This window comes from Danio rerio, chromosome 19 (assembly GCF_052040795.2).
Source record: "Danio rerio strain M-AB ecotype USA chromosome 19, GRCz13ab, whole genome shotgun sequence".
In the NCBI taxonomy this organism is placed as follows: Eukaryota; Metazoa; Chordata; class Actinopteri; order Cypriniformes; family Danionidae; genus Danio; species Danio rerio.
The window spans coordinates 15,585,688-15,602,500 of NC_141039.2; the positions used below are offsets into that span (position 1 = coordinate 15,585,688).

Consider the following 16,813-nt stretch of genomic DNA (forward strand, 5'->3'; position numbering starts at 1 on the left):
AGTGGTTGCTGGACTGGGACTGGGTAGCACAAATGAGGAGGGCTTTCTGGTGCATAGCAGATTGTCCAACCTGATGGAGAGCTCTATGAGTTGATTGAGTGATTTTCCATCATCTCTACATGCTAGTTCGGTCAGTAACTCAGAGTTCAGGGCTTTGTGGTACAGGATCTTGAGAGGGTCGTCAGCCCAGCCAGTTTGTGCAGCCAGAGTGCGGAAGTGAAGAGCTAACTCAGCCGCTGGTTGATTATTTTGCTGAATGGATAGCAATTCTTCACCTGCATTTCAACCTCCTGCTGGATGATCGAATACCACACAGAAACGCTGGAGAAACTCTTTAAACGAGGGAAATGTGGGGGTGTTTTCTGGCCAGACCGCAGTTGCCCAATCCAGGGCTTTTCCAGAGAGCAACGAGCACACAAAGGCGATTTTACTGTTCTTATCTGCAAACATATGGGGTTGTTGTGCGACAAACAGCTTGCATTGGAGCAGAAAACCTTTACATTTAGAGGGATTGCCGTAGAACTTGTCAGGGAACGACAGGCGGAGACTGGTCGAGTGAGGAGTAAAGGTTGCCAGAGGTGGACTGGTAGAGTAGTTGGTGGTGAATTGCGCTGGGGTCGCAACATTCAGATTACGCAGGGTACTCACTAGTTCCTCCGTTAGTTGTGTTGAGTCGCTAAAACCTGGGCTTGTGTTGTGAGTTCAGTGGAAAAGACCTGTAGGGCTGCGGGATCCATGTTTGGCAAAGTCTTCTGTAACGAAGGGGCTGACACAGAGGGATCCATTTGCAGTAAATTTATTAAACACAGTTTAATAAAGACAAGCACACAGATGTAATGCGTGTGCGAACTCACATCAAACACAATAGTGTTACATTGAAGGATCAACGGCAGGTAATCACAGTATGAATGTTCAGGCATGGGTCTGAGGCAGGCAGCGAATATCAAGGTCGGTGTCCAGGCTAGAGTTCAAGGCAGGCGGCGAATATCAAGGTCGGTGTCCAGGCTAGAGTTCAAGGCAGGCGGCGAATATCAAGGTCGGTGTCCAGGCTAGAGTTCAAGGCAGGCGGCGAATATCAAGGTCGGTGTCCAGGCTAGAGTTCAAGGCAGGTGGCTAGGATCAAAGTCGGTAATCAGGCAGAGGAACAAGACTGGCAGGACGAGGTCGAGGAACAAGGCAAGGTAAGCAACGGGAAAGCAGGCAGTGTAGAGAAACGCTTAGTAGTGTTAGCCGGGGCAGAACAAGACTTTGCAAAGACTGAGTGTGTGTGTGCTGGTTTTAAGCGTGAGCGTGGGTGATTAGCTGGATGTGCTTCAGGTGTGCAGGCTATCAGTATAAGTGGATGATGTAATTGCTAGAAGTCTGGGGATGGTGACCTCTGCTGGCCAGCAAAGGGGAATGACTGGGACCGAGTCGTTGACAATATATATATATATATATATATATATATATATATATATATATATATATATATATATATATATATATATATATATATATATATATATATATATATATATAGTATATACAGTTGAAGTCACAATTATTAGCCCCCTTTTGATTTTTTTTTTTATATTTCCCAAATGATGTTTGACAGAGCAAGGAAATTTTTACAGTATGTCTGATAATATTTTTTCTTCTAGAAAAAGTCTTATTTGTTTTATTTTGGCTAGAATAAAAGCAGTTTTGAATTTTTTAAAAACAATTTTTGGAACAAAATTATAAGCCCCTTTAAGCTATTTTTTTCTATAGTCTACAGAATAAACCATCATTATAGAATAACTTGCCTAATTACTCTAACCTGCCTGGTTCACCTTATTAACCTAGTTAAGCCTTTAAATGTCACTTTAAGCTGTATAGAAGTGTCTTGAAAAATATTATTTACTGTCATCATGGCAAAGATAAAATAAATCAGTTATTAGAAATAGGTTTTTTAAACTATTATGCTAAGAAATGTGCTGAAACAATCTTCCCTTTATTAAACAAATAAAAAATAAATAAAAAAATGTAAAAATAAAAAAAATAAACAGGGGCACTAATAATTCAGGGGGGCTAATAATTCTGACTTCAACTGTGTGTATATAACTGCAAAAGTTGAAAAAAAATTCATTGACTTGCTAGACCAAGCTACGACTTGACTTGAAATAAGCAGTGTCTCGACTCGACTTGAATTTACTTGAGTCTGACAAAAGTTGACTTGACTAGCTTGAGACTTGCTTGTGACTTGCCATGGACCATGTAAGTTTGTGGCTCATTCCACTGTGGCAACCCCAGATTAATAAAGAGACTAAGCTGAAAAGAAATTGAATGAATGAAGAACAATAAAAAATGTATAGTATTTGTTTAATGTATTATAAGATGAACATTGCTCTAGTTCCATTGTATTTGTTCATGTTTTTTTAATGAATAAGTCTAAAGCACACCAGAAGTGCTAGCTGGATAAAAAGATACACACTCAGGAATCAGCTGATATCATGAGCTCAGGAATCAGGAACAGAAAACGAGTACTGGAACTACTCTATTTTCTAATGTTGGTCACTGCTTTATTTAAAATATCCCTTTGTTGCTAATTAATATACATTTACTAATATTGATGAAATATAAGAAATTGTTGGTTGTTCAGAATAATAAACACACACACACACATATAAACACAAGGATAGGAGAATCAAAGCTTCATCATGGTGGCTATGGGACCATATATCTACTAAAAGACAGACAATATTACTGTACAAACTGCATTGTACATAAATCATATTTCTATAATTAAACACTGAATAAATATAAGTTTACACACATTTACTCAGGTAAATAAACGTAATTAATGATGGGCTAAAAATCTGCGGAATTTTGCGCACGCAGATTCCGTGTGGGCCCAGTTATGGGTAAATTTTACATGGGATACCAACACAATCTCACGGCAATTTGTAACTTTTTGATTTAGTGGCTAATTCGTATGAATTTGTACTATTTAATTCGTACAATTTAGTACGACTTGCTCATCCCCCAATGACAGTTGGGTTTAGGGGTGGGGTTAGGTGCCACGCCTCCTTTTTAAAATCGTACAATTTCGTACGACTGAACTCATACGAATTCGTACGAATTAGTCACTAAATTGGCAAAACGTAAAATACTTGCGTTTTCTCGTGAGATCAGGCTGGGGATACATCTGTCAATACTTGCATCAATAAAGCATGATTTTTGTAACACTGTATCTGTATTGTATTTTGTAACAACACTGTACTTATCTGTATTGCTTTCATTTTAAAAAAATCACAAAAATCTAGCAACATCTGAAAATGAGTTTAAACTGATTGTGGAATATATTTTTCTCAGTTGGTCAACAGTGTAGGCAATGTTTCATTTGATGCTATTTCAAACTCAGGTTGCCCAAATAACAGCTCTCCTTTAATGCCTGATGTGGAAACCTGGAAACAATTACAGAGCATTTTTCCATAAAGATTCTATAAATTCTTGCAATTTGCTCATTTTGTATGTGATTTATTTAATACTTTACTTGTTTGTGTTAGTGATGTTCTTTTTTTAATAAATGATAAGAGCTTATTTAGGGTGTCACAGTGGCACAGTGGGTAGCACGATCGCCTCACAACAGGAAGGTCGCTGGTTCAAGCCATGGCTGGATCAGTTGGCATTTCTGTGTGGAGTTTGCATGCTCTCCCCGTGTTCGTTTGTTTTTTCTCCTGGTGCTCCGGTTTCACAGTTCAAAGACATGCGGTACAGATGAATTGGGTAATCTGCATCCAGACCCCTCTCGACAAGTTGGCGAATCATTTCACTAAGCGAAAAGAAAATGAATGAATGAAAGCGCTTATTTGTTTATAGTTGACTGGAAATTTTCTATGTTGACAGAATTATTATTTTTTTTTTACTTTGGATATCTTGGTGCCCATATCCTCCAATATGATGCAGGGGAGCGAGGGGCACAAAATAACGCGGGGCACGCAAAGGTATTTGCTCAGGGTAACCATTGCATGCTTCCAAGGTTTTTACCACAGTGTCAGCAGCAACTTCCTGCCAATTATTGAAAAGTTCAGCGAAATTTGGACAGGAGAAATAATTTTTGGAGCAAAAAAATATTTTTTATTATAGTCAATATTTTTTTATAAAAAAAAAAAAATCTGTGAAAGTATGTCAGTGAAATCTTATATTGTCGTGATCCCGTCTTCTAGGCTAAAAGATGAAACCATTTTGAAAGATATCAAATCATTTTGAGGAAAACATGATGAAATTAGTTTTAATAGAAAATATTTTTTAATAGAAAAATTATATTTTATTGCTAATAATGCAAATAAATGCATTGTATAATAATAGATAAATAATAATGCAAATAGATTCAAATGTGTTTATCCAATAAACAAATGAATAAATAAACATATTGTTCTATGTAGAATAAACAAAAACAAACAAAAAAAAAATAGCCAATTACTGAGGAAATAGCTACTATTAAAAGTAAACTTAATTTAAATTAATTGTGTGAAATCTGCTTTTTTTCTGCTAACCCTGCTTTACTCCTGGCACATTTGGCAATACTACACAGAAACCACATGTCCGGCGATCATAATTCCAGTGCTTGATTGTAGGAGAGGCTTGTGTGTTATTAGTTAAAAAAAAGTTTTGTCTAACCCCATTACTGTTCATTAATTGGCCAAATTCAAAAAGTGTTACTTTGTGCCCCCTAGATCAGAGATGCACAAACTATTGGCAGAGTTGGCCCATGGTAACCTTTGATTTGGCCCACCATCCTATCCGAGAAGAGAGGGAGAACGATAAGGATGGTTTAGAGCAGGGGGTCACCATCACCAAACTTGCCTCAGCACACCTGCCTGAGTGTTTCAAGTATAAGACCTTGATTAGCTTGTTCAAGTGTGTTTGATCAGGGTTGGAGCTAAAATCAGCAGGACACCGGCCCTCCAGAAACAAGTTTGGTGACCCCTGGTTTAGAGAATGTAATTTCTAATGTAAACTTTTGTTTGATTGTTAAAAGCTAACTGAAATTAAATGTTTCAATCACATGTAACTTAATCAGATTGTGTTTAAATGTACTGTCACCTCATAGAGAGAGAACAATGCAGAGAGTGTATTCAGCAGTGAACTCCACTGTTCAGTGTTCACGAATAGGTTTTCATTGCAATAAGTTACCATTTTACACTGCACTAGTAAATACATTTCATGTTTTTATTTGTTTATTATTTCCTTTTAATTAATTGTTAATGCTCACAGTGATATTTGGGTTTAGACCCTGTAAAATAAAATGTTGGGCAGGGGCGGACTGGCCATCTGGCAATTCTGGCAAATGCCAGAGGGGTCGGACCAATTTTTAAATGTGGGCCGGTCAGTTTTTTTTTTTTTTAATTTGTTTTTGCAGAAAGCTTTTTTCTCTTGCTAGATGTGATATTATGTGATATTATGATGATGATGATAAAAATAATAATAAAGCATTTGGCCCAATCGGCAACTGCCGCCTGGTTTCAAGATGGGCCGACCCAATCCAAGGTTACCCGGACATAATCAAAATTGGGCAAGAATGTCATATTATTTCACCATCTTTACACCAAAATAAATAATTATTGTGCGTGTCCGTGGGTGGGGTTGTGTCGGTGAGGTAATGTGGGCTGGTGTGGCAACAGTGCCAGGGCTGAATTTTTGTCTCAGTCCGCCCCTGATGTTAGGGCACCCCTGCGTAGAAAGAAAGAAAGAAAGAAAGAAAGAAAGAAAGAAAGAAAGAAAGAAAGAAAGAAAGAAAGAAAGAAAGAAAGAAAGAAAGAAAGAAAGAAAGAAAGAAAGAAAGAAAGAAAGAAAGAAAGAAAGAAAGAAAGAAAGAAAGAAAGAAAGAAAGAAAGAAAGAAAGAAAGAAAGAAAGAAAGAAAGAAAGAAAGAAAGAAAGAAAGAAAGAAAGAAAAGAGCTCTGAATCATCACTGTCACTATTTTGTCATCTTGTCACCATAAAGTCACCATCACAAATGTTCCTCCAGAATTGCACACTAAACACCGTCAGTCTGTAATAACCATAGCCTGGTAATAACACGAAGAGCTTTCAAAAGATTATGACAAGAGCATCTATTACGCAGCCTGCCATGTGAAGAGCATCCGAGGACTGGAGCGTCACATCCTGTGTGCAATTGAGATCATCTGTGTAGAGGTATGAGCATGTACGCGCGGCACATCATCCTCTATTCTGCTCTCACTGTATTCAAAACCCACTGACGCTCATCCGGCGTCCTTCACCGCTCGTGGAATAAAAGCGGAGCAGTTCGCTTTTAAAGGGGAAGCGTGCGTTTGCGGTCGAATAACAAAGAAAGCCGCTGCTTTATTGAAACATGTAGGACGCATCGGTGACGTCGCCGCTGCATATCGCGTTACGTCATACGCTAGTAAATCCGTCGCGTTTCGTCGTGCGCCGATTGGACTGCGATCTGTTTGCCAATAAAGCGGGACGCGGTCGGCGTGTGCGCGCGTGTTTGTGGAATGGTACCATTACGCGACGTTTATCCGCTCGTCTCGCGCAGCAGCTGATGTTTGATGGACGTCGAGCGTGGAGCGGCTTGATTCCACCGCCGTGAAGGATGAAAAACCGCGAGTATCAGCAAATAGATCCTCAGGCACTCGCGACACCGACCCCGACCCCTCCGCCGCGATCTCTGCCCGAGCACAAGCCCAGACGAGCCCGGAGAAAATGGGAGGTGTTTCCCGGGAAGAACCGCTTCTACTGTGACGGTCGCATCATCGTGGCGCGTCAGAGCGGCGTGTTGCCGCTTACACTGGGACTCATCCTGCTCACCAGCGGACTCTTCTTCATATTCGAGTAAGTCTGGTGCCTTTGTCGGTGGACAGCATGCTCACTAAGCTGCTTGTTGTTGTTGTGAAAGATCGTGCAAGCCACTAGTGCTGTCCGAAAGCATGGAGGAACACAACAATGCAGGCCTGTGGGGTTAAGTTGTCGCAGGTGTATCCCAACTCCGGTGAAAGTCCCATTTACAATGTCTGTTTACTCGAGAAAATGTTTTGTAGGTTGTAATCAAACACATGCTTTAAACAATCTTGAAGGGTTAATTCACCCCAAAACAGGCATTCTGTCGTCATTTACTCATTCTCTAGTAACAGTTGCATACCTGTATGACCTTCTTTGTTCTGTGGAGATGACGTTGAAGAATGGGTCACTGACTTTTATAGAATGGAGAAATACTATCAATCTTAATGAGCAGCAGATCTTTAGAGTGTGAGAATGGCAATTTAATGACAAATTTACACAAATAAGTATTTATGAATTCTATCGATGTTGAATAAAACAACAAAACAAATTAATTACGACATTGTAATCGCTATGTTTCTTTGAAACATCAAACTAGTTATTTGTAAACAAACCTATTTTGGTTCAGTATTTATTAAAAAAATTGACACTACAATATTGATATTACCAACAGTAGATTTCCATTATTATATATATATATATATATATATATATATATATATATATATATATATATATATATCTTTTTATTTTTTTTTTCTGTTTTACTGTAATATCAGCAAATCATCTTTTTAAAATTTGTCCCGCCACTGGCAGCTCCCTGTCAGCCTATTGTTATTTAAAAAATTAATATAAAATATATAGAACATGTCTGTTTTGTATTATAACTATTATTTTGTTATAAATATTATCTTAATTCATATTTTTTTGTTAATTTTTTATACACTGTTTAATATGATCTCTCATAGTCATATCTTAATGAAAGTTTGTTTGTGTTTTATACAAGCTTATTTTACAACGTACATTTTCATTCTGTCGTCAGTTTTGTTAAGGCTGCATATATGGTCATTTTATGAATGCTTGTTATTTAAAATGTTTATTTGACATGTATTTCAACAAACTGAAGACGTTACTTGAGAAGTATCACTGATGCAAAATAAACTGGGTCCCTATTATGCAGTTATTTCATAACTAATGTAAAACTGCATGTGAAATATACTGTGCCTCTCAATGCATTATCATACTGAGGCCATTTTTAGTGACTGTAATTAATGAAATATGGTTATTTAAATGTGGCATTAATTGTATCTCTAATTTTAAACCAATCCCCTGGGACGTAGCACATTATCTAAAGATTCCCTTAAAGTCGAAATCTTTATGTTATACCATTAACTTGCATTATTTATTTTCCAATGCACTGCAGCACTTTAGACAGCAGATCTTGTTTGGATCCTCTTACACAAGCGCCGCTGTCTCTCATTCTCTTTATAGGGCATTTGTTTAGCATTAGACATTGGGATTGGAATCCACAGAGCTGCAGGGAATGGAAAGGTTTAATGGAGCTCTGTGTTTTAAAGCTTCCTTGTTCCGCAATCAATGTTTTCCTAATTGAGCCATTCTGTGGTTTCAGCTGCCCGTTCCTGGTGAAACACCTCACCAGCTGCATCCCGGCCATCGGAGGGGTGCTTTTTGTGTTTGTGATCATCTCCCTCCTACAGACCAGCTTCACAGATCCAGGGATTCTGCCCCGGGCCACTCCAGAGGAGGCTGCAGACATTGAGAAACAAATCGGTGAGCAAAACACAGCTTCACATGTCCATGGTCATGTTTAGAAAATAATGTTATAGTGCTCTGCTTACTGCATAGTGCACAGCTTGGGTTTTGTATTAGAGTTTCATTGTTCTGGAAGAAGTTAGAATCACTTTTTTTTATTTCATTTGAAAATTCAGATTTCTTCCTTGAATCTGAATGGACATCTTAACAGACAATTTTATTTGGTGAGCTCAATTGTATTATTGTTTTAAGAATACTTTTTAAGAGTTAAAATATAATGACTCAAGAATGAGATGTCTGAGGTTGCTACTGGTTTAAAATACTGGTACAGTAATTAATCGTTTTAAATAATTAATTGAATCTTTTTCAACAACTCTTTATATATATACAGACAGACAGTACATCTGCAAGTCACAAAGCTCGCATTCTCCAGACCTTCTTAAAATACATTCATACAAATCCAAATATTACTTATACAGATGCCTACTTGACTGTTAACAATATAAGCGTAATGCTGGACAAATGTATACCAAAAAAAGATGACACAACTGTAGTGTCATTGCCATGCTGTGCTGTGTTTTTCTAAAGAGTTGCAAAAAAAAAAAAAAAAAAAGCTTTTGGTCTTGTATTTACAAAGTTGAATCTGATTGATTTTCTACATTATCAGAGTTTGTGTCTGCCTTAAATTCATACCGTAAAATGTTATCCTCAAAATTGCTTTATGTAGGTTTGGAAGTTGAAACGGACTAGTATGGTAACATTGCCATAAGTAGGTGTGTAACTGAATGCAATTCTTGTTACACATAAAAAACAAACATGGTTCATACCCAAGTTGGGAATTCCTATTAGAACATATTATGCTTAAAGTCATTTATCATTGCTTGACAATGCAGCCAGCAATTATCATATAAAATGTAGTCAAACAAACATATAAACGTAAAAATAACAGCTGAATTGAAGTGCTCAATTAGGGCTGGGCCATAAAATCTGTATTGATATTTTTTGACTGAACACCATAAGTTATAAGTTCCAGATCTAAAAATAATGTTTTGTAAAACCTTATTTAAATATAAATAACGCAAAGTAAATTAAAACAGAAAAGTAAGCAAAAATTTTTTCTGAAATTGTAATCGGTTTAGTCATGGCTGCTGTGAATAGTTTTAACCTTTTATTGTTTTTTGCTCTTGGTGTGAGATCTGCTACACATGCCCTTGCCTATACCAGGGGTTTTAAACTGCTAAAGGGCCAGTGTACTGCACAGTTTAGTTCCAACCCTGCTCCAACACACCTGTAGGTTTCAAACAAGCCTGAAGGACTCCATTAGTTTGATCAGGTGTGTTTAATTAAGGTAAAAGCTAAACTACAGAGCTGTGGCCCTCCAGGAACTGAGTTTGACACCTTTGCTATACAGACATGCTTTTGTAAGAATGAGGCCCTGTTCACATCTTCTATTTTTGTCGATCTGATCATATGTGGACATTGCTGCTAAACGTACAGTTGTCAGTGGGTTGTGAAATATTTTGAGCTTTCCACTTTTTGAATTGCAAAAAGTTGCAAAAGCACATGTGGTTAAATGGGTTCAAACAGCAGCTAAATGTCATCTTCCCTGCCTGCTGATCTCATTCATAAATCCAGTGGCTGGGAGTCTTTTGAATGTTGTCATGAATGATGTTAGGTTGATCCCAATTAAAAAAAAAAAAAAAAAAAAAAAAAAAAAAAATATATATATATATATATATATATATATATATATATATATATATATATATATATATATATATATATATATATATATATATATAGGGATTAATATATATAATTTTTTTTTTGTAAAAATAAGACTACATATTTGACTGCAAATTAGATTTTTTTTAACTATAGTTTCTTGATTCTGGTAAAATAGCAGCACTTGTAGCATCTGTAAACTAGTTAGTTATTTCATATGTTACGTCTTTAATGTACTTTAAATTTATTTTTAATTCCATTTAGGGACGCAATATAAGCTTTGGATGATGCATGTGTTGGATGACCATTCTTTTCAAAAGGGTCCATTATCCTGAATTGCATATTTTAGTATTATACAATACAAATAAAGTTGATTTGAATTGAATTGAATTAATTTAGTTGCTTTTAATGTTTAAAATATTTGTTAATTTTTTATATGAAAATGCAAAAAGATATAGATATACAAAAGCACATGTTAAAACTGTAAAAGGATAGGAATTAAATTAATTGCCTGATAGGAATTAAAAATAAAATAAATTATAGAATTTATTTAAAATATAAATATATGAATTTAAAATGTAGAATTTATTTTATTTGTATTTTATTCTATTATTTTCTTTTTTTGCTATCTTTTTTTTCTTTTCTTTTTTTCTTTTATTTAATAATGCATAAAGGAGTCTTACAAAGCCTGTTTAATTGATCTGCCATTTTGTTAATGCAATTTTCATTGCTAATGTTTTCAGTATTATGCTGCGTTCACACTAGAGTTTGTGCCTGCAAAATTCTGTTGTATGGCGCTGCGAAAATTGGTGGGATTAAACCAAATGATTAGACATTAAAAAAGGCGAACGATTGGTCCATATTTTAAATTTCTGTCAAGAGAGGTCATGTTTGGATCTTCGATTTGTCTCACACAGTCAGGTGATGCGATTTCGCAGTTCAGAAATCACCAAGCTTGAACTCTACAATGCAGCGAACTGCAAAACTTGTCACACGAGCTTGCATTTCCGGTCTAACGCATTTGTGTGCGTATGAATAGAAGTCGTTGAGGAGAAATGTTCAATGTCACTGCAGCTTTAGGTTGAAAGGTCAGAAAAAGCTAATATCCGGCCACAAACTTTCACTCATCAGAAAAAGGGTTGAAAGTGGTCAAGTGATTGGATTGACGAAAATGCATCTTTATACTAGGTGGAAGTTTAAATTTATTATTATTATTATTATCATTATTTTATAAAGATTAATTAAATAATTTGATTGGGAGTCTGTCATCATTCTATCGATTATTCCACTGACTAATTGGAGCACTGTAATTCAACTAAATGAAATTACTTTTTGAAAACGTCAAACTATGATATTATATGCATTAGTTTTGCAATTACAAATACGATAATTTGACTTCCATAGTATTTTTTTGATCCTACTTTTTATCAGAATTGCTGCTTTAAACATTTTTCGGAACATGTTTTATGTTTAAAGTCATTACAGTTTAGAGCTGTTTGAGTGTGAGTAAATCTTGTGATTGAACTACACCTGTAATCGCACGAGATCCAGATCTAGACATGTGGAGCTGTATGCTTTAATGGAACTGTAATAACACACTGCTGTACTAGCTAACACCAAACATCAAGTAACAAAACCAGGATGTATAGGGGGTAAAGTGTAGCCATGTTTGTTTGTCAGGTTTTTGTGGGCAGATTTGGCTGTGGGTTCTATTTTGTCTCACAGATTTACCACAATGACCACCCGAAACTTGTTCGGTTTGAAATTTAGTTTTGTGCAGCATCTATGACATCAAAACTGGACATGACATTAAAACGTATTTTGTTTTTGATGGGTAAATTTGTATTAAGCAGATCTCATTTTTTGTGGGCCTATTTATTTATTTTTATTTTTTGGAAATTGCAATAATATTAACATAAAGAGAAAGATAAAGGCACTAAACACCTTTGTAGGGGCTCACTCATCTCCATGTTTCTGTCCACAGACACACCATTTCATTTCCTTAAATTAGAGGACGTTCTGCTGTGATTGTAGAAGTTGACATTGACATGATCTGAAACACGCACTCAGATCTGCATAGCCTGAGGGTTTAATCTTTTTAATTTTTTTTTTGCCTACTGCATAATAGCACATTTTTTCCCTGTAAATGTTCAGGAGGATTCATGTATCATTTTTGATAAATCCAGATACGGTTAATAAAACCCGGTGACATCTTTAAAAAAACATCAAGAGAGCAAAATACATTTTAATTAGATTTGTTAAAGAATAATTGTTATAATAAAACGTTTTATACTTAAGTTGTTTTGAGATGCTGTGAAATGGATAATTCATTACAGTTATAAATTATGTAAGACAAATGTATTACCTGTCTGTCTTCCTTTCGCCCACCTGTCAGGTTTCCTAAAAAATGCTTAGTTTATGTACTGGAAAAAATCTTAAATTCAGAACGCAATTCATAAATACACAAATCCAATTCATAAATTTAAACCATGAAATAAAAATACACATCCAATTTGTAAATTATTTTTAATAATAATAATAATAATAATAATAACATAATTTTGTAATCCATTTTATGAATTCAAAACACGATTAAAAAATACAATTTGTTAGTGCAAAACAAGAATAATACATATACAAATTCAATTCGTTTGGCAATAAAATTTATGATTTTTATTTTTGAATTCACAAATTGTTGAATTTACAAATTGCATTTTTTGTAATCTGAATTGTCCTGTGCATGTATAAATTTTATTTTGTAAACGTTATATCTTTGAGACTGATCTGGCTCCATAACGTAACGCTTGTAAGCAATGTGTTGCACAGCATTACACACATACACACACATGCGCACACACACACACACACACACACACACACACACACACACATATATTTACAAATAGGATGTGTAATTTTAAATCATGATTTGAACTTTTGAATTAGATTTGAGTATTAATGAATCACCGCTGTCGCCATAAATTCAGAATGTGAGGAAAAACTTCTAGATTGCTAAAAGCCCAAACACTAAAGAGCGACTCCACCGATGCACAGCTGCACTAGTCTCATGACAGTGATAACGATGATGCAAGTTTCACTGCTGGATTTGAATGTTTTGTTACCCCATGCTTGTTCATTTCAAAATATTAGAGAAATATAGAGTCTCTGTGCAGAGGGTGTTTTTATTTCAGTCCAAACTGCACATTGAAGACATGTATTTAATACCATAAACGTTAACTTTTTTAGATGTCGTGAATCTGTGTAGCATGTTTTGTTAATAATTGTTTAGGTAACCTACACAATTATTTTTGATTTGTACATTTCAATTTAGAAATTTTTAAAGAAGTTTTGTTGCTTATTGCTACTTTGGCTTTGGAAGACGAGAGAAAATTACTAATTTAATGTATATAACACATCAGAAAATTAATAATTGACTGTTAAAAGAAACAAATTGTGTCACTGAATTGGGAAGGAAGTTAAATAAATGCAGTTGTTAAAATAAGCTCTAAGGTTGGTGTGTCTCTGATTAGATGAGCTGGAACAACAGCAACAAAAACTATGATGGCAAAATAACAACCCAGTCATTACAGGAAATAAATGTGAAACTTTTTTGGTCTGTATGAAACCGAACGAGAGAATGTGCAGCGTAAAATAAAGCATCTTTACACCGCGAAGGTGGCACAGTAACCAAACATGAAGCGACGTAAATTCTCAAATTTTTTATATGGTATCTGCTATCTGGTCGTGACATATCGGTGATGTATGGAATACGTTTCCGGGTCCAAGCTGCCACTCATTTGAATTGAGAAAATATTAATTTATGATCCCTTCTTTATGAATCGTATACCAAATCATGGTGTACACAACAGTCTCTGGACTTGCTGCATCACAAAAAAAATCTATCACTTTCTGGCCATCGGATATTAGGAATGGATGCTAGAGCGCTTGGACCCGGAAGCCGATTCGCGTGACGTTACACTTAACAAGCGGATAGCTTCTTCAAAATAAATTTTAACAGACACAAACCCACTTTAGGGCCACCTTAAATCAGCTGTGTAAAGATGACTTGACAAATATACTATTAACTTTTTGGAATGAAGCAAATTTCACAATTAACTTCATGCTGTACTATTCATGTGTTTATTCTTTAATTTTAAGTGCTGAAAATAGCACTTTTAATATATTTTATTGATTACTTAATAGATTTTTTTTAAGCTTACAAAACCAAAGGTTCTGCTTTATTTCTTTCATTTAATTTGTCTACAGAAAGTGTTAGCTGTTCAGAGCAGCTTATTAAACTTTTTTTATGAATCCCAAGAGCATAGTTTTTGTTATTTGACATTTCTTCCTCTGCTGAAAATGTTTTTCTCTGTGTCTCAGACAACCCGACGGGCTCGTCCTCATCTTACCGCCCCCCTCCGCGCACTAAGGAGGTGGTCATCAATCAGCAGGTGGTTAAACTCAAATACTGCTTCACTTGCAAGATCTTCCGGCCGCCACGAACCTCCCACTGCAGCCTGTGTGACAACTGTGTGGGTGAGAATCCGATTTATCCAACTCATCTGTGGCTGTTTTTAACAATTATTAATAGCGGTGTCTGCTCATGCGAGTGTCATTATCACACTCAGTTGAATTTTTACATGTCGATTTATGCATTTGGCAGATTATTTCATCCAGTGCTGCTTACATTGGAAAGTTCATGCATAGTTTACTAGTCACATGACAATAGCTTTGCTGCAAACTATAAAAAAAAAAATAATAATTTTACAGAGTGCTGTCAGTACTGGAGGGTTTAACTAAATGTATACCCAGTAGCAATATGGCTTAATATGGTTTAACAAATTTCAGAGAAATAAAGTATATTGATTTTTTGAAAATATAATAAAGTTGTGCAAATGGTTGATGTGATCTTACTGTGCATGTTCAATGGATATTTTAAATTCTGAAAAAATGGGTAGTTCACCGAAAACTGAATCCGGTCTACTCTTTGCTTGTTTCAAACATCTTTGACTTCTGTTAAGCACAACAGATGTTTTGAAGAAAGCTGAATACCTGTTGTCATTGAATTCCATAGTATTTGTTTGTCCCACTATGGAAATCAATTGTTACTACTTTTAAGCTTTTTTCAAAACATCTTAAAAACACAAAGTAGAGCAAATGGTGAATTTTTATTTTTTTAACTGAACTGTCTCTTTAAATTTAAATCCCCCAGAATTTGTAATAATAATTTTGAGTTTGGTAATTTTGCTATAAACACCTTTATTTGGGATGCAGATGTAAAATGTTGTTTTACTTCATCCCAAGGTATTTTAAAATTAAATTTAATCAAATGATAAAACTATAATGGTTCCTACAACTTCTATTTAATAGCAAACATTACATCTGGTTTCATTCCCCAAATGGTTTCTAAAACCAGTTTTTTTCCCCATTTATTTAACCCCATATTTTCAGTAGAGATTTTTTCACTGTTTTACACTAACAAAACTAACCAGCTTCTAGGTGAACAACATTTCAAATTAGTAGCTATATACACTCACTGGCCACTTACACTCACTTAACGAGGGTATTAACGCAAATTTCTAATCAGCCAATCACATGGCAGCAACTCTGCATTTAGGCATGTAGACATGAGCTGCATCTCAAATGGCACACTATGCACTCATGCACTATGTACTTATGCACTTACGCACTCATCAGCATAGTGTATGTTTGTAGTGTCATCCCAAATGGAGCACTAATGTTTTTTTTTTACTAAGTGGAGTTCAATTTCCCTGATGACGTTTGCCGGTTGCCAAATCAGTGAAATAAATGAGCAAACTATCAAATAATACCTGTCATGAGTATAATCACTCTCAGAGGAAAATTTTTCTTTTATTAAGCAAAATAAATAATGTTATACAACATGTGTGCCTGATAGCTTCACTTTTTCCGCTAAGTGAGTAAACCTGCGGTCGTTGAGTGCGTGAAGTGTCCAACATTCTACACTTCATTTTACCGGTTGAATAAGTGCATCATTCAGGTAATTAAAGTGCACTAATTATTTTTTTTAGAGTTTTCAGTGTGAATGCACTACTTACACTATTTATACTACAAAATGGCGTAGGATAGTGTATAATTATGCAATTTGGGGATGCAGCTATGGTCGAGATTATCTGCTGCAGTTCAAACAGAGCATCAGAATGGGGACGAAAGTTTAAGTGACTTTTATGTGCCATAGTTGTTGGTACCAGACGGCAATGTTTTAATGTGACCTGGTTTGGTCCATCCACTGTCTTCCAATGAGCAGTTGCCAGGAAGGGCGTCATACTAAGGGTCAGTCATTAACAGACTGCATGTTGATTTCATGTGGTAAAATCTCTTGTAAGTTGGATCTTACATCAAATGTTACAAGACAAACTGTTTGTACTTCTAGTTTTTCAGTTACAATAATGTATTGCAAATGTCACTAGCCTTTATTTAGTACCAGGCATCATACATTTCAGGCACATACAAACCATTTTAATCTGCTATAAGGGTTAAATAACACATTGATTAACCTGGTTGGT

At 35.5% G+C, this 16,813-nt stretch overlaps 1 protein-coding gene across 4 annotated transcripts in view; it reads left to right on the forward strand.

Annotated features, from left to right (window-relative positions):
• Positions 1 to 6,474: 6,474 nt before the first annotated feature.
• Positions 6,475 to 16,813, forward strand: part of zdhhc18b (zDHHC palmitoyltransferase 18b) — a 27,386-nt gene continuing 17,047 nt past the window's right edge. For 3 of the 4 annotated variants that reach the window (XR_015515758.1, XM_087294007.1, XM_087294006.1), the window contains exons 1-3: positions 6,475 to 6,824; positions 8,401 to 8,561; positions 14,649 to 14,804. Coding sequence is in view for 3 of the 4 variants with exons in the window: in XM_087294007.1 (XP_087150133.1) it covers positions 6,586 to 6,824; positions 8,401 to 8,561; positions 14,649 to 14,804 (556 nt within the window). In the remaining variant the exon portion in view is untranslated. 4 annotated transcript variants of the gene reach the window in all.